At 36.1% G+C, this 19,828-nt stretch overlaps 1 protein-coding gene across 7 annotated transcripts in view; it reads left to right on the top strand.

The window, feature by feature from the left end:
* The window catches only part of LOC149806199 (uncharacterized), an 83,752-nt gene extending 69,934 nt beyond the window's left edge, over positions 1–13,818 (top strand). For all 7 annotated transcript variants that reach the window (XM_089951124.1, XM_089951123.1, XM_089951118.1 and 4 more), the window contains exons 13-16: positions 3,049–3,269; positions 6,777–6,974; positions 7,780–7,960; positions 8,829–13,818. In XM_089951124.1, the coding sequence (XP_089807250.1) occupies positions 3,049–3,269; positions 6,777–6,974; positions 7,780–7,960; positions 8,829–9,133 (905 nt within the window). In that variant the 3' untranslated portion in view covers positions 9,134–13,818. The remainder of the gene's footprint in view (positions 1–3,048; positions 3,270–6,776; positions 6,975–7,779; positions 7,961–8,828) is intronic.
* The last annotated feature ends 6,010 nt before the right edge of the window (positions 13,819–19,828 follow it).

The raw sequence follows: 19,828 nt of genomic DNA, 5'->3' as shown, positions 1-19,828 counted from the left end.
TGGACTTGTAAAAATTTGTAGTGTACAAGTTCTACTATAGCAAGAAAACCTGCAGTATGGTGACAGCTTAGTACACAGATACTGACTCATTGCTGACACACATTACCATCGATGATATCTATATGGACATGAGCAAGGCATCTCTGGAAAATGAGTTTGACACCAGTGAGTATCCAAAAGATCATCCACTGTTTAGCGATGCCAACAAGAAAGCTGTGAGGAAATTCAAAGATGAGTGCGCAGGCAAGCCCACTGAGGAATATATGGGACTCCAATGTTTTCCTTGGCAGAGCGCTGAAAACATTAAGGAGGCAAATGTATACTCATGTCATTGTTCAAAAGAATCTCTGGTTCAGCATGCATGTGGCTTGCTTACACAAGTGGATGATTCAGACATGCAGTCAATCTTATTTGGCAAAAGAAACATGACACTGATGTATACTTATTCACCATGTTAAGTTTGTCTTTGTTGCATACCAGGTAATGGATTTCTTCGATGGTGGCACCACTTGTGCATATGGCCTTGTTAAAATCAAATATTGGTGGTATTTGTGTATTTACAGGATTGACTTGTAATTTCTCTTGTGCAGATGCCCTTTTTGGAGGGGTCAGAGTTTGTTCCCTTGTTTGGAAAATCTGTTCAGTCCAAGGTTGTCAACATATCACAGGACCATAATGGGTCAATAAGCATGATGCTGTTCACTTCTTAACTCCCTTGGTGTATAAAGATACAAAATTTAATTATTTATTATTGCACGCATTCAGGAGATTTGAAGCCTTCATGCATTATCACAGAAACCAGACAGAAATCACTGAGAACCAGGGAACTAGTGTTGCTGGTGTGTTGGTGGAAATTATCAAAATATATATTGATTTGTCCAAGACTGCAGCAAAGATCACCGATGTGCCCTCAGAAACACACATAGTAACTTCATGGAGAACTGTCAGAGGAATCTTATGCTGAGATACAATAAAATGAGGGAACAGGATAAGATCATATTCAGTGGTTGACTCATTATCAATTTTGTAAGGGGTTGGTTTTGATAAACCTGAAGGTCACATCTTAAGTCTGAATTATATTTGTTTATCCTGAGAGTGTTGTATCATGGGTGTGGTGGAATAACAATATTGATAAATGATATGTATTCTTAATATCATTAGTTGTTGGATATCAAATTAGTTCAAAGGATTCTTTTGACAGGGGCACTTAACCATCTTTGGTGTTTGCGTTAAAGGTTTAACATTACATATACAAGATAAATAACAGCCACATGATGATGATGTTTCCGATGAGGTGTTAGGTTCATTGATGGGATGCTAACATGTAAATTTTTCCTCATGGCAAACAGTATTTTCTCCATAGTGGTGTTAACCATCCCTCAAATTCAGTGAAATATAATATTGCTTAGGGACAATTAGAAATTGACCATTGTGACTACATTGGTGTAGCAATACAAACTTGAAACTAGCTTGCAATCAATCCATTAGCATGAGAAAATGCCTAGTCATAGACTATACCACCAGGCATGAAAACACCCAGTGATTTGTTTCTACAATAGTGAAGTAGAGTTCACTGACAAAACCACTCTGGTTACATTCCGCGTCAATTTTAAAGCACCAACATTTATTCAGTTCAGAAAAGAAATATCTCGGCTGTTATTCAGCAAGGCCACACTTGTAACTGTTCTTAGGCAATTCGAGACTCATTGTTTCAGACACCTATCAATGGTGTAATCAGTATGGTTCTAGACGAGTCCTACTGCAAATGCACAATCACTGGGGATGGAAATATTCCCCATCAGATATTTTCTGTCATTGTATGACAGTTGTGCCTGTAGAAAAGATTAATTAGTTAGAAGGGTATGTGCTTTTTGTGTGATGAGCCTGGGCAGGGTCCACCTTCCAACCAATTAGAATAGGCAATGACAATTTTAATAGAAGAACTGTGATGGACCCTGAGGCTACCATGTGAAAATTAATTGAATTGGAACAACAGCTGCAAGATGATATCACTAAGAAAACCATTTTCAGACTATAGGTAAAATAGAAGAGATATAAATTTTGGCAAATAGTCAACATAGTTTTTGTTCTTAAAATATTATATCAGCCAGCTTAGTGAGATGGTCAAAATGTTACATATGTAAGTCCATTGTTTGGTCCATGTGCAACTCTTACAAAAAGGATCATATCAGCATAAAAGAGTAAAGTGAAGAAACACATCTATTATTCAAATGCAAGAATCATACTTAGTAAGGCCTCAGTTGACTATTGAAATGAACTGTAACAAACAGGGATGACGATGATGATGAAATTTCTAATATGAAACATGATGCTAGGATCATAGTTTCTTTTCCATTAACAGTTTCTTTTCTATATATCAAACTAATGAAATGATGGAATAAAAAATAAAAAAGAGGGAATCTTAACACATGATCATTTATTTCATCACAACAATGAAAGCTTACTTTATATTATGTACATAATGAAACTGTATTTTCTTTTAACTAAAGACCTTAATTTTGGCAACTATTCCAGTAAAGTACTGGAGGTTTATCTGTGTGAAATCAACAAATAAATGTTCCTTTCTTGTAACTGTTGATCTTGTCTCAACTGTTAATCTTTGTTGAATTCTCAGAAGTTGTCAGTGCTTGACAGAAAATGCAATGTTAATGCCCACTGTAATAATTTTGTATTTAATGCAATCTGATTAAAATCAGATCTCTGCTGACCTACATGAAGATCTGAAGATGACCGCTTAAGGGTCATGTTCTAGTGACCTTTGAATTAGCCAATGGAAATGCAGCTTCAAAAGTCTGAAAGTGAATCAACTCATTCAGTACACATTCATGCTCATCATTCACATTGCTGAGTCTCCAAATGCGATGATATAAGATTTCATCAGATTGGTTGATAAGAGTAGAGAATAGGGTAATAACATAGGTTACCAGAACATGATCCCTAAGCAGTTGCTGTCAGATCTTCATGTATAGCAGTGGAGATCTAATTTTAATCAGAATGCTAACACTTTATTCTATTCTTTATTCCCAGAAACGCCAAATGGACTAATCCCACGTAATAATATCCGTCAGCTAAGGGAAGGTGTGCTGCGGCATGTTGGCAGGATGATTTCAACTATAGTTATGCAAGGTGGAGAGCCACCATCTATATTTAGTCCAATCATCATGGAGTGTGTTTTAAAGGACCCAATGTCCACCAGGCCAAATGTAGATGACATACCAGATGTCATCATTAGGGAGTCCCTAAAGCTGGTACTGTAATCATGCTCAGAATGAGCTACAAAAATACTAGAAAAATTTTCCTCTTTTTAATTTTCTGAAAATGACAATTAAGATAGCAAATTCCATGTGCATTTCAATATTTCTAATGCTGACTTGTCTTAAATAATGCAGTCAAACGTTTATGTAATTAATTTTTAAGAAAAAGAATTATCCTGAAGCTCATGACCATGTTACGAGGAACACCTGTATTGGTGCAGTTTTTGTACCATTCAGAATTCATGAAGTTTGAAAATCTATTACACACTCGGCTTGATTGGCCTTCATGCATTTGATTAGACACCTCATGAATGCCCATAGTAGTGAAATTTATTACACATATCGTAAATGGCCTATGTGAAATTAATTACACAGAGCATAAATTAATTACACAGAGCATAAATTAAGTACACAGAGCATAAATGGAATACACAGAGCATAAATGGAATTCATAAATGGAATACACAGAGCATAAATGTCCTTAGTAAGATTGAGTACATACACGAATGGCTGTAGTGAAATTGCCTTCACAGCATGAATGCCAATAGCAAAATTGATTATACATACATGAATGGCCTTTAAGTTAGTGAAATCAGTTAAATGCATCATGAATAGCTGTAGTGGAATCAGTTAACACACAGCATGAATGCCTATAGTGAAATTGATTACAAACATCATGAATGGCTTTAGTGAAATTGATTACAAACATCATGAATGGCTAGTGAAATTGATTACAAACATCATGAATGGCTATAGTGAAATTGATTACAAACAACATGAATGCCTATAGTGAAATTGATTACAAACATCATGAATGGCTTTAGTGAAATTGACCATGTACAGCATGAATGCCTATAGTGAAATTGACAATGTGCAGCATGAATGTCTATAGTGAAATTGACAATGTGCAGCATGAATGTCTATAGTGAAATTGATTACAAACATCATGAATGCCTATAGTGAAATTGATTACAAACAGCATGAATGCCTTTAGTGAAATTGACAATGTGCATCATGAATGCCTATAGCGAAATTGACAATGTGCAGCATGAATGTCTATAGTGAAATTGACAATGTGCAGCATGAATGCCTATAGTGAAATTGACATTGTGCAGCATGAATGCCTATAGTGAAATTGACAATGTGGAGCATGAATGCCTTTAGTGAAATTAACAATGTGCAGCATGAATGGTTATAGTGAAATTGATTACAAACAGCATGAATGCCTATAGTGAAATTGACAATGTGCAGCATGAATGCCTTTAATGAAATTGACAATGTGCAGCATGAATGCCTATAGTGAAATTGACAATGTGCAGCATGAATGCCTTTAGTGAAATTGACAATGTGCAGCATGAATGCCTTTAGTGAAATTGACAATGTGCAGCATGAATGCCTATAGTGAAATTGATTACAAACAGCATGAATGCCTATAGTGAAATTGATTACAAACAGCATGAATGGCTTTAGTGAAATTGATTACAAACATCATGAATGGCTATAGTGAAATTGATTACAAACATCATGAATGGCTATAGTGAAATTGATTACAAACATCATGAATGGCTATTGTGAAATTGATTACAAACATCATGAATGGCTATAGTGAAATTGATTACAAACAGCAGGAATGCCTATAGTGAAATTGATTACAAACATCATGAATGGCTATTGTGAAATTGATTGCAAACATCATGAATGGTTATGGTGAATTGTCTATGTGCAGCATGAAACACTGTAGTGAAGTGAAACTTCATGAATCCTGTATAATATCAGGTAAATCTTGAAACTGCACTAAAATGTTATTTTGGAGATCTTAAAACCAAAATTCTACATGAACTGTCCCTCAGAGTTAGCTGTACATGATAGGATAGTTAACCAATATTAACCTTTAGTTGTCCTGTAACAGGATTGAAACTGAATGGATGCTTGGATTGAATGATAACACAACACGATGTGAGGGTATGAAAGTTTATGAAATGAACATAACAAAAATAAATGTTCACTACAACACATACACAAATTGACTCACACACCCACCCACTACATATAATACAATACTACTGTACTGAACATGTTACAGATACACATTTGTATGACAAGAAAATGAGTGGTTCTCACATTCACAATGTGCACAATGAAAAGAATATGATTTACGGAATCATGAGACAAATGAACAGACACGAGTATGATACACAAAATTGTATGATGCAAAATAAAATAAGTATGGTTCACAACTATATAATGCCATTAAAAAAAGTGATTTGCACAACCATATGATAACAGTGGAAAATATGTATGGTTCACACAACCAAAAGCCACAAAGTAAATTAAGTATGGTTCAAATAACCATGTGTTACAAAGAAAATTAAATATGGTTCACAACCATGTGTCCTTGTATACATTACACAAAGTAATGGTTCTTATCCAAGAGTTGAGAAATTACATCATAATTCCTCATCCTTCTCCAGAATTATACGTTCATATTCAACAATCCCCATCATGAAACAGATACACTCTCGGTTGAAATGGCTTCACTGCCACACTACAAATACTAGCCTCACCATACTGGTTCTTCTAGCCAATCTGTCTATCCATCCATCAATACATACAGAAAGCTATAAATAAATCAAGAAGGTCATAACAAGGAATAAACAAAATACAGAGAAAAATCTATAAATATATGTTACTAAATTGTTTTATGTCAAATAAAGCCCTAAGCAATACATTGTAACATAGTGACTGTTTTTTAAGTGTATTAAACCCACAGAATGACAAATAAAGGCAGTAAATTGAAGAAAGGCATTTAAACTGTAAAAATAGGCTTACAAACTGGATTAGTATAAAATTTTACACTTATCCCTATGTCTGTAGTTTGAAGTAAGAGTGTCAACACTCCTGGACAAGATCCAAGGGATCACTGTGTCGCATAGAACAATAAGCCTCCTGTAAATACAGCAAAAAAATGCACACAATCAGGGGTAAAGTACCCGTGCACGCCATGCTATATGAGTATCTCACCATGAGTGACCTATGATAAGATGCATGTATTGTTCAGTCACACAAAACAAAAATGAACCACCCTGGGTAACTCAGTATGCATCTGTGAAGTTAATTAACCAGATTGTTCTTTTGGCATACCAAATTATTTTCTTGCCTTATTCCATGACACATCCTGCATATTATTTGAATTTGAATACTCTTTTCTGGACTAAGTGTTGTGGTCTTGTAATTTTGAAGTTTTATTTACAAACAGTCGTTATGTGCAATGTGGCAATTTGGCTGAATGTTTGAACTTGGAAAACCTGTGGTAAAGTGGCTCATTTCTGCTGTCATACTGCCACTTGTCTGCATTATAGGATGCAATTTTAGCCAGACTAAACACCAGTTACAAAGACTAGGTGAAAATGTGTAATTTTTTTCATATAAAACTCGTGACTAATCTCATGCTGATTTTCATACAACTTAAATATTAAATAAACATGCCTTGCATTTTCTCAGGTACAGCAAGCATCAGACAATGAATCATTACAAAAGGCATTAAACTCCTGCGAGTGGCGGTTTGATATTGATGGACTGCCACTATTCATCACAATGGAGAACAAGGAGGAGTTTTTACAAGCCAGTGCGATGTACTTTGCAGTTCTTACGAGGCAAATGGGAATTCAACAGCTTCTTCAAGGACTTGAATACTATGATGTATTATTATTTCTATACATGTTTATATAACCATCATTATAATCATAAAACTGCAATATCTTTAACAACTATTTCCACTTCCTGCTACTGTTACTTCTACTACTAACTACACCACAGCTACCAGCCTTCACTATTTTGTTCTCTACCATAGTTGCAGTGAGCACTGTCACTATACTTATATTCTATACCAGTGGTTCCCAAGTAAGTGGTACCACCCCCTGGTGGGTGGTGGAATTACCGAGGGGGCAGTAATGCTGAATTTTGTCTTTTTATGGGTTGAGGTAGTGGGTGCTGAGGATAAACAAGGGGGCGTTGGCCCAATTTATTTTGAGAACCACTGTTCTATACAAAGCCACTTAGTATTCTTATGGAGGCAGGTCATTTATGGAAAAGTAATCATAATTGTGTCATATATAGTTAAAAAAAACTGCCTATATTGTTCCAGTGTATTTAAATTTCCTTTCCTTTTGATATCATTATGCATGATGATATAGTAATAGTTTTTGCATTATAAAACAGATAGTAGCAACAAACTTTTCATGTTATATTCACTATTTTGAATGATAACATTTTCCACAAAATGTTGGGTCCAACTGCAAAAAGTATAGGCCCTGATCTGCTATTGCATAATGTCCCAGCAGGTCAGGGCCAACATTCTTTGTTCTACTGATTAAACCTAACAAAATGCAAAAAGTCAGATTTGCAGGTGTATTATTCAATGGCAGATCAGGGTCTGTGCAGTTTGCAGTTGGACTCAACTGATAAGTGAGCATATACAATCCCTGTATTTCATATCTCTTCTCAGTTTCTTGGGCTGATGAGAAGGAAACCATTCCTGTGTAGTATTCTGGAGTACAAAAAGGAGGAAATTTTAGCAAAGGACTTAATATCGATGATTGAGCCTGAGTATTCATGGTCTGATGACAGACGAGAAAAGGAGGAAAAGCTTTTCTCCAATATAAAAGAGTTTCTGGAACTGATTGAGAGTAAGCATGCAATGGCACTAATTTTGCTGATAAATTTGCCTCATTTCATCTGTAAATGCAGCACAATAGTCAGTTCTCGCTGAAAAGTCTAGAATGATATTATTTACAATGTGATGTTAAATGTCTGAATGCATGCCTTAAGTTTGTTGTTGTGACCTATGTTTAAATACTTTTATTTTATTAATAAAATTTTATGTCAGCAGGCATAACCTTGACATGATCAAATTGCTCATGCAATATCTTTGAGTTAGGTTACCTTGAAAACTGAATGAATTTTAAAATTAGTTTTATGCTTGACAAGTCTTTAATTTGTTGAAAAACACCTTAAACTGTGCTAAAGATTCCTTGAACTATGCCAAAAGTTGCTTGACTCTTGAACTTTGCAAAATACTCATTGAACTTTGCCAAAAACTCCTTGAACTGTGCCCAATATTCCTTGAACTTGCCAAATACTCCTTGAACTTTGCCAAACAATCATTCATCTTTGCTAATTACTCCTTGAATTTATCAGCATGAATACAAATTGTTATAACTGAGTAAGTATATAATTTTTGTAGGAAATGTCATTAAACCAGTATCACGGGAAAAAGAACACTCCTTATTTAATTAACTGATACTCAGAAACTGACTTTATTTGTTTCCTTAGTCAATTTAACATGACTAAAGGTATTGACCTAACATGAGTTTTTAAAAAATGTATTTACTAGTATATACTTGATAGCTGGCCTGTTGCCATGAACATTTTGTCAAATGTTGCAGTCATGAGAGGAGTCCTAAATGATTGCGGAAGTATGATCAATAGTTTTGAAATTGTCCATAGTTTAAAGTCAGATTCTCCGTAAAGTGACAAACTGTTTTACTCTTTCAGGCAAAACACTTTTGCAAAAGCTAAATGAGGACCTAACAGCTGATGAAAGAGAATTTATATCAACCATCAAACCTTCCAAGCTGCTGGAATTCTGCACAGGATCGAGCAAAGTTCCAGCTTTGGGTTTTGAAGAGGATCCCCACATGACCTTTGTCCATGATGATCATAAATTCCACCCATCTGCACACACATGTGGTAACAACCTTGTCTTGTATGTGAATGACAAAACAACACTAGACAAGAGATCCTTTTTCAAGATCATGGTGGAAACACTAATGAATGCAGAGAACTTTGGGTTTGACTGATTGTTATTTTTTGATGGAAATTTTCTGGTACATGTGTTCATGTACCTTCTCATGAATAATTTTTCTTCCATGTATTTTGTATGATCTTTTACTATGCAGTTTGCTTATTTGTTTTTGTTTGTTTGCTTGCATATCATCCAGGGCTTGGAATATTGTCCTGGAAATATATGATTATCAAGGTCTTATTTATGCTGTCAAGAATAATAAAAGATGACATTATAATCTTGAGTTTATGATGGCCCTGCACTGAGATGCAGGACCCTTTATAAAGTAATCAACTTCTGTTTCTAGTTCTGTTTCAGTCTTTCTGTTTTTCTGTTGATATTCTGGTAATCAGCATAGCTCTGCATGCCAATTGGCAGGTTAATTGATTATTACATGTAGATATACCTTTTCAAAGTTTAGTTTTTTCAGGTCTCATGTTGGCATTGTTATTGCACTTTTTCCATCAGTATCATATCTCCACTGTGGCATATCCTTGCAGCCAGTAGCTCAGGTCCACTGTGGCATATCCTTGCAGCCAGTAGCTCAGGTCCACTATGGCATATCCTTGCAGCTAGTAGCTCAGGAAGCATTCTGCATATTCTGATATGAGTTGGTGTTAACATTTTCTTAAGACCCTAATGTTCCTTGTATGACTTTGTCATGTCAGCTCCATGTTAGATTGAGTTATGTTGGTATACTTTAGTGTTATATAGCAATCAGTTGCTTTATTTGTTGGGTTCGTTATCACATTATTACTTTAACAATGGTTTCTAAATTAAAAGCATTGCTCGTTAATGAATCAAGAGGTGTTTTTTATTATTCTGTGTCATACTAATCCTTATTTAAAGTTCTAAATATGGCAAACATTTTTTAAATGCAATAATTTGAAATTTGAAAGCATGGGAATTAGCCATTTGTTTAAGGATATGAAGGTTAGTTTTTAAACAGGTTGTTTGCATAATGTGTTGGTTCAGCTATTTGCATTTTGTGTTTGAATTCTACCAAATTAATGACAACTGAAGGAAGATTTTAAGTATTGATTGATGTGGGTGTAAGATTGAATGTCAGACAAATTCACATTTTCAGAGTTGATACATTTGAGAAACTTAATTTCACAAAATAGATAAATTGATGTCTCATTTCAAAATACTTTATGGGGCAGAGACCCGCAGACAATCAGATGAGATGGGTTGACTTAAGATTAGAATATAAGAGTATTAATAAAATCAGGTTAGATCCATGTCTAAGAATCCCATACCATAAAGTTTATATGGTGTCTTACAAATTTTATAACATCTTGTATACATACAAAATGTTATAACATACCTTGCATACAAATTTTGTAACATACCTCATATGCATGATGACAATTGAATCAAGTCGCTGTTCAGCTGAAAGAGAGAGATCCTTTATAAATAACATCTCCTAAGAATACTTTTGATGATGGACTGAGTTGTGATATAGCTCAGCATTTGTAATGTCATCACTTTCAAACTTTTATAGCAAGAAAATCTCAAACAGTTGTAAATTCTCAGAAAGAAAATATATTGTATAATTAACTTTATGAAATACTGCAGCACGTTTGGATTAGATGTACATAAAAATGTTGTCCATGTGATCAAACTTCAGAATTGTGGAGCAAGAATGGTAATGAATGCTGGTCCCCATATCGACTATATGTTTCATTTTTTGAACACTACTATTTGGTAAAGAAATTTCATGTAATAGGTGCAATTTGTTTAATAAAGCCCTTCAGAGTCTCGCTTTCTTCATCTTTTTTCATCCTCTACACAGACTGTAGCACTTATCTTAAATTGGCCATCCTGGTCTATCTGTCCATATCTACACATTCTGTAGCACTTATCTTAAATTGGCCATCCTGGTCTATCTGTCCATATCTACACATTCTGTAGCACTTATCTTAAATTGGCCATCCTGGTCTATCTGTCCATATCTACACATTCTGTAGCACTTATCTTAAATTGGCCATCCTGGTCTATCTGTCCATATCTACACATTCTGTAGCACTTATCTTAAATTGGCCATCCTAGTCTATCTGTCCATATCTACACATTCTGTAGCACTTATCTTAAATTGGCCATCCTGGTCTATCTGTCCATATCTACACATTCTGTAGCACTTATCTTAAATTGGCCATCCTGGTCTATCTGTCCATATCTACAGTCTGTAACACTTATCACTTATCTTAAATTGGTCATCCTGGTCTGTTTGTCGATGTCTACAGAGTCTGTAGCACTCATCTTAAATTGGTCATCATAATCTTTCTGTCCATGTCTGCTTATCAGGCCTGCTTATTCTTTTCAATGCATTATTATATGTATTCGCTTAAAAATCAAGTCAACAGCATCTGCCATAGCATAATGCACCTGCAGATCAGGGTCTGTGTTGTACTCTCTACTAATTACTCCTAACAAACTGTATAGACTCAGGTCTGCTGGAACATTAAGCGACAGCAAATCTGGGTCTGTGGAGTTTGCAGTTTTACTTGCCTTGTAAGTGAGTACATACGGTACATGATGTCAGCTATATTCTTGATGGAGATGGTGCTTGTATTAATGACTGCAACCATGTTAGCTCCATTTAGCCATGTTAGCTCCATTTAGCCATGGTAGCTCCATTTAGCCATGGTAGCTCCATTTAGCCATGTTAGCTCCATTTAGTCATGGTAGCTCCATTTAGTCATGTTAGCTCCATTTAGTCATGTTAACTCCATTTAGTCATGATAGCTCCATTTAGCCATGGTAGCTCCATTTAACCATGGTAGCTCCATTTAGCCATGTTAGCTCCATTTAGCCATGTTAGCTCAGCTGGTAAAGCATTGGACATGTAATCCAAGGGTCACAGATGTGATACCTACCCAGGCCAGCCTTGTTTGGTGTGTCATGGAAGAAAGGCTCTCGACTCAGTTGCATGATATAGCCAATAATGTGTTGACAGTGCCATTAAAGCAAATGTTATGATTGATGTCTTCATTTTTCATTCTGTTATGCTTCAAGAACTCTGATCTTTTTGTAGTCTTTGTCTTTACTAGTTGTTTAAACCTCAGGTTCTCTTGCCATGTCTTTTTTAGTTTCCCTGGCTTGCAACTAAGTGTTGTGCACTAGTCATTACCAAAGTCCATTTGGATATCAGCAGTGATATTCTTATCAGGACCCGGGAGACTTTCAAATTCATTGTGCTCATAGAACTTGAGATCATCCGTGAATATTAGACGATTGGTCTCATCACTCCCAATGATATAGTGCAAACACAAATAATGCAGGTGATGGCGAGGTTCCTTGGAAGAGGCACAAATTTTGGTCTCAGCATCCTCCAGTACGATGTCGTAAATTTTGAGATGAATTCTCCAAGACATTATGCTGTTTGCTGTGAGTCTTTGTATGTTTTTCACTTTACCAATAAATTCCAGAATATTTCAGGATCCTAAAGTAAGGTTTTGTGTCGTAGACCTTCTTGTAGTTGTTCTATTACTGCACAGGTTCTTTTTCAGTCTTCTGCGGTCTCAAAGTACCCCCTTAGCAATTAGCAACTCATTCTGTACCCTTTTAAACGTCAGCAGCTATTTTTTGTTGCTGGGACTGGTCCACTGCTATCTTAGTGATCAAATACAGTATCGGGGACTGGTCCATTGCCGTCTTAGTAATCAAATACAGTATCTATGACTGGTCCGTTGCTAACTTGGGCATCAAATACAGTATCTGGGACTGATCCATTGCTATCTTAGTGATCAAATACAGTATCTATCATTGGTCCATTGCTAAATTGGGCATCAGATACAGTTCCTGGGACTGGTCCATTGCTAACTTGGTGATCAAATACAGTATCTGAGACTGGTCCATTGCTAATTTAGTAATCAAACACAGTATCTAATTGTTTGAAATATAATGTAAAGTATATAAGATATCTGTCTATTTTGTTTAAAAGATACAGACTTAATTAAAAACCAGTAGTTGATTTATTTTACAAGATACACAGTATATGAGAAATCCGTTACGAATCACTGCCATCTCACTTCTGTCTGCATGGGTTCGAGTCTCGGATTCAGCCAATGTGGGTATGTTAGAAAGCTTGCCAGTAGCTTCTCATGGGTCAGTGGTTCTTTCCAGGGTTTTCCTGGGTTCTTCTTCCACCATTAATACTGGCCACCATGTATAGCCTATCATCTGCTGAAACATGGCGTTAAACCCTACAACAACAACAACAACAGTCAGATTGTATGACATATGGTATAGGGAATAAAAATTTTGCTTGCTATATAGCGTGGCTTCCTTTGGACTTTTATGACAGAGCAACACTTTTGAAGTTGTACTGTGCAGAAGCATGTGGAGTCGAGTGCCTTTCCAAGAGATATACTGCAGTAGCTAATTCATATTGGTCAGATGATGGGAATCGAAAAAAACCCTCTTCTAGCCACAAATACCTAACCTAGAAAAAATGAGCACATTACATTAATAGCATGAAATCTTCATGCACATCAATAATTGGAATTTTTCATTCCCAAGAATCAGATTTTTTTATTTAAATTAACATACCGAGCTAGTGACTATTTTGTCTATTACAGTTGCATGCACAGTAAAATACCAAAACATACTTTGTTATCGTTATTTTAATGTGTTTTAGGATTAAGTGATTTTGTATGTTTAATGTTTATAGCACCAAATAAAGGGGATGTCGTTGTGTGTGGTGTTTTACTTTTTTTGAATTTCTGATTTTCTCTTTCTCTCCCTTTCTCAGTTATAGATATTCACCATTATTTTTATACTCTTTGGGAATTTATATGATAGTTTCTTCAGCATTCTAACGTTTTTGGATCTGACATTGAAATACATAATTCCAATATCAGCAAAGCGTTTAAAAACCAGGACATATACATAACTATCCATAATGTACATTTTGTACCCATCCTTTATTGTAAATTTGTATTCCAGAAAGGGTTGAGTTGTTTTATATATCTGTGGGTTTGGGTGTTGGTGAGATTCTTAAGTGACTAATTGATGAACATGCCCAGCAAATCAAAGAGATTCTTAAGTCACTAATTACTGAACATGCCCAGCAAATCAGAGATTCTTAAGTCACTAATTGATGAACATGCCCAGCAAATCAAAGAGATTCTTAAGTCACTAATTGATGAACATGCCCAGCAAATCAAAGAGATTCTTAAGTCACTAATTGATGAACATGCCCAACAAATCAAAATTTTGACTGGACTCGGAACAACCATACATTAATCATAGGATCTCTCAAATATTATATTTTATCAAATTGTTTTTATTTTTGTTTATCATTGAACTAAATAAATACCTTAATGAAGTTAAATTCAAAGGTCATTGGGTCTAGTTTGCAGATTGTTTTTTATTCATTGACAATAAAGGTGTCACTGACTAAGCTTAATTCAAAGGTGACTAGTTCTACTTTACACATTGTTTCTTTGTCAGACAATCACTGGCATGTTGCTAAGTTTGTTTGGTCATTATATTTTCCCGATGGTTTAAACAGTTTAGTCATAAAGAAAATGACAAAATAGACGTGAAAGCTTAGCTCCTAAACTTGTAACAAATCCTCTCATGGAATAATTGCCCCAGGCTGTGTACTGTCAACATGGTCCTTCACAACATAAATGACTTTTAACTAGCTTGTGTGATGGTGTGTCACCACATCATGCCTTTAAAACAAAATATATGAAGCCTCGGCCCAAGTTAGGAAAAAAAGACACTAACAACAATTTTTATTATTATCCAGCGAGATCTATTTTGGGACGTGGTTCAATTTAACCACCATCAGAGTTACGGAGTGAAATGAAAGTGTTGTTGGGTGAAATTCTGTGCTGTTGTTTTCAGAAAGAAAAATGAGTGTCGTGAGTAATTAGTTTGAGAGGAAACTAGTTAAACATGGAAGGATAATATTAACACTAAAGCAAATCACCACTCCGGTGGCCTAGTGGTTAGAGCGTCCGCCTCGGATGCGGGAGGTCGTGGGTTCGATCCCCGGCCAAGTCATACCAGAGACTTTTTAAAAAAATGGTACTAACAGCTGCCTCGCTTGGCGTTAGCATTAAGAGGTTAGTGTTAGGACTGGTCGGCCTGGTGTCAGGATAATGTGACTGGGTGGGACATAATGCTACATGTCTGCAGCATGATACCCCAGTGCTAGACATCACTATAAACTGCCACACTGCAGACATCGTAGCGATATGACTGAAAAATTGTTAAAGCTACGTTAAAAATCAAAATCACATCACATCACACTAAAGCAAATCTAGAACAGAAAATGAGGCATGTTCTGATACATTTAATAATTAAGTGTGTCATTGGTTCTTTTTTTTGTCTCAACTTGTTATATGTCCTTTGACTGCTTTAATATTAAGTTACACAAATATAAGGCCATCACATTACTTTTTACAAAAAATGTCAGATGAGCTGTTAGAATTTCAAGAAATCTAATATGGCTGACATATTGTCCTACTGAAATGTCCTGTTATCACTAATCTTTTTAACCAGATGGTTTTGTCTTTATAGGGCTTTCACTACAAGACTTACAATGTGTACTCGGTACTCTTGAGAATGAAACATGGCTACAATGGATTTTGTATCATGTCTGGTTGGTACTAAATGAAAGTGATGCCAGTATGACATGCATGATGTATGGCATGGTGGCCACCTTGAAAGTCAATATGACATGCATGATGTGTTGCATGGTGGCCACCTTGAAAGTCAATATGACATGCATGATGTGTTGCATGGTGGCCACCTTGAAAGTCAATATGACATGCATGATGTATTGCATGGTGGCCACCTTGAAAGTCAATATGACATGCATGATGTGTTGCATGGTGGCCACCTTGAAAGTCAATATGACATGCATGATGTGTTGCCAGCTTGAAAGTCAATATGACATACATGATGTGTTGCATGGTGGCCACCTTGAAAGTCAATATGACATGCATGATGTGTTGCATGGTGGCCACCTTGAAAGTCAATATGACATGCATGATGTGTTGCCAGCTTGAAAGTCAATATGACATGCATGATGTGTTGCATGGTGGCCACCTTGAAAGTCAATATGACATGCATGATGTGTTGCATGGTGGCCAGCTTGAAAGTCAATATGACATGCATGATGTATTGCATGGTGGCCACCTTGAAAGTCAATATGACATGCATGATGTGTTGCATGGTGGCCACCTTGAAAGTCAATATGACATGCATGATGTGTTGCATGGTGGCCAGCTTGAAAGTCAATATGACATGCATGATGTATTGCATGGTGGCCACCTTGAAAGTCAATATGACATGCATGATGTGTTGCATGGTGGCCACCTTGAAAGTCAATATGACATGCATGATGTGTTGCATGGTGGCCAGCTTGAAAGTCAATATGACATGCATGATGTATTGCATGGTGGCCACCTTGAAAGTCAATATGACATGCATGATGTGTTGCATGGTGGCCACCTTGAAAGTCAATATGACATGCATGATGTGTTGCATGGTGGCCACCTTGAAAGTCAATATGACATGCATGATGTGTTGCATGGTGGCCACCTTGAAAGTCAATATGACATGCATGATGTGTTGCATGGTGGCCACCTTGGAAGTCAATATGACATGCATGATGTGTTGCATGGTGGCCAGCTTGAAAGTCAATATGACATGCATGATGTATTGCATGGTGGCCACCTTGAAAGTCAATATGACATGCATGATGTGTTGCATGGTGGCCACCTTGAAAGTCAATATGACATGCATGATGTATTGCATGGTGGCCACCTTGAAAGTCAATATGACATGCATGATGTATTGCATGGTGGCCACCTTGAAAGTCAATATGACATGCATGATATATTGCATGGTGGCCACCTTGAAAGTCAATATGACATGCATGATGTATTGCATGGTGGCCACCTTGAAAGTCAATATGACATGCATGATGTGTTGCATGGTGGCCACCTTGAAAGTCAATATGACATGCATGATGTGTTGCATGGCGGCCAGCTTGAAAGTCAATATGACATGCATGATGTATTGCATGGCGGCCACCTTGAAAGTCAAATATGACATGCATGATGTATTGCATGGTGGCCAGCTTGAAAGTCAATATGACATCCATGATGTGTTGCATGGTGGCCAGCTTGAAAGTCAATATGACATGCATGATGTATTGCATGGTGGCCAGCTTGAAAGTCAATATGACATGCATGATATATTGCATGGTGGCCAGCTTGAAAGTCAATATGACATGCATGATATGTTGCATGGTGGCCAGCATGAAAGTCAATATGACATGCATGATGTATTGCATGGTGGCCACCTTGAAAGTCAATATGACATGCATGATGTATTGCATGGTGGCCACCTTGAAAGTCAATACGACATGCATGATGTGTTGCATGGTGGCCAGCTTGAAAGTCAATATGACATGCATGATGTATTGCATGGTGGCCACCTTGAAAGTCAATATGACATGCATGATGTGTTGCATGGTGGCCACCTTGAAAGTCAATATGACATGCATGATGTATTGCATGGTGGCCACCTTGAAAGTCAATATGACATGCATGATGTGTTGCATGGTGGCCAGCTTGAAAGTCGTATAGCTACTCCTGATGAATCAATAGTCATAGTGTCATGGAGTTTTCTGAGATTTTTACTAAAAGACTTCAACACGATAGCTATCTTGAAAATTTTGTTTTCACTTGTCCACTTTAAGAGAGGATCATGTTCATTAAAACACTACTCACTATATGTAATTGGGCCAAAATGAAAATTATGCCAAAATTATCTCCCAAACTTTGTCAAATTCTCAGAATCGATGGCCTTACATACATTTTCTATGTATTTGATTTGATTTTATGTTTTGTGTTTGTTCATTTATTAAAATGATGCTGAGACATCCTCTGGATGCCTTGATTGTCATCATGAAAATCTATACATTTCCTGAACAGACAGACACATTGATATGTCATTTTTACTTAAACTCTGTAGAAATATGTCATGTTTTGTAAAACATTTTCTCAAATATTTCTCATCTGGCCTCTAAGATGGTATCATAACTATCCAGATAATCTGATCACTTTTACTCTTGAATGAATCATGGCATTCGCAGGTTGGATGAATCAATGGATTCACAGGTTGGATGAATCATGGTATTCACAGGTTGAATGAATCATTGTATTCACAGGTTGGATGAAACATGTTATTCACAGGTTGGATGAATCATGTTATTCACAGGTTGGATGAATCATGGCATTCACATGTTGGATGAATCATGGCATTCACAGGTTGGATGAATCATGGCATTCACAGGTTGGATGAGTCAAGGCATTCACAGGTTGGATGAATCATGGCATTCACAGGTTGGATGAGTCAAGGCATTCACAGGTTGGATGAATCATGGCATTCACATGTTGGATGAATCATGGCATTCACAGGTTGGATGAGTCAAGGCATTCACAGGTTGGATGAATCATGGCATTCACAGGTTGGATGAATCATGGCATTCACAGGTTGGATGAATCAAGGTATTCACAGGTTGGATGATCATGGCATTCACAGGTTGGATGAATCATGGCATTCACAGGTTGGATGAATCATGGCATTCACAGGTTGGATGAATCATGGCATTCACAGGTTGGATGAATCTGGTATTCACAGGTTGGATGAATCATGGTATTCACAGGTTCTCATTAAACACTTGCTGTATTTTCTGTTTTTTATGAAAATGATGCATATCTGACCAACAACATATCCACCTGACCAACAACATATCCACCCTGTTGTGAAAGTTTTGAACACCAGACATCTATACTTAAGGTCAGATCAAAGAACTTTGTGACTTGTACATATGAAAGTAGATTTAATCCAGACAGTGTACATGTATTTGGCTGCATTCAAATGAACAAGTTCATAGTCAGCATTGTAACATTTATTTTAGCAAAAATTGATTTCAGTTTTTCACATTTCCAGCTTGAAAGCATGGTAACACTAACAATTATGAATGAATTGTTTTTCTTCATTTAACATAGTTTGTGGATATTTCTGAAAAATATCTTTATTTATACCAAATAATAATTTTTTCCAAAAACTATGTTACAGATTTGACCAAACAGAGTATGTTTTTATCTTGATTTTGTCTGATATAAGTTTGGTGATCTCTCTCCATGATATTAGGTTCAAGGCCAAAGGTCATGATAGAGAAATGTGAACTGCACTTTACAGCATTTGGTGAAAATATTAATTTCAATATAGGTAAATAGTTTTACGACCAAATTTGGTATGTTTAAATTTCTGCAGGATATCAGATATGGTTTAGGTACTATTATGACACTATAATATTAAATAAGTAATAGAAAAGAGCAAAACGATCAGGTTTTGTAAAATTCAACAAATAACTTATTTCCCTTGATTACAACGTGAAAATGAAAAAATAACTGATGGTAATGCAAATTGAATCTCAAATAATCCTTGAATTTCTATCACAAATCCTAATGAATAAGGTTCTGAATAAACTTGAATAGTTTTTCAAATAATTTCCAATACTGAAGTTGTTGATGTGCCTGTAGTGGTCTGCATTCCAAATGTAATAATGTACCAATGGCCTGAGTTGTAATGATTTGCCAACAGTCTTTTGATGAATCACAGTAATGCAATTCAAGAAGTCTTGTTTTTAATTCACTATAATTCCAAGTTAATA

The sequence above is a fragment of the Sinohyriopsis cumingii genome, chromosome 2, assembly GCF_028554795.1.
Source record: "Sinohyriopsis cumingii isolate HCF-2022 chromosome 2, ASM2855479v2, whole genome shotgun sequence".
Classification (NCBI taxonomy): Eukaryota; Metazoa; Mollusca; class Bivalvia; order Unionida; family Unionidae; genus Sinohyriopsis; species Sinohyriopsis cumingii.
This window is presented reverse-complemented; position numbering and strand designations above follow the sequence as displayed.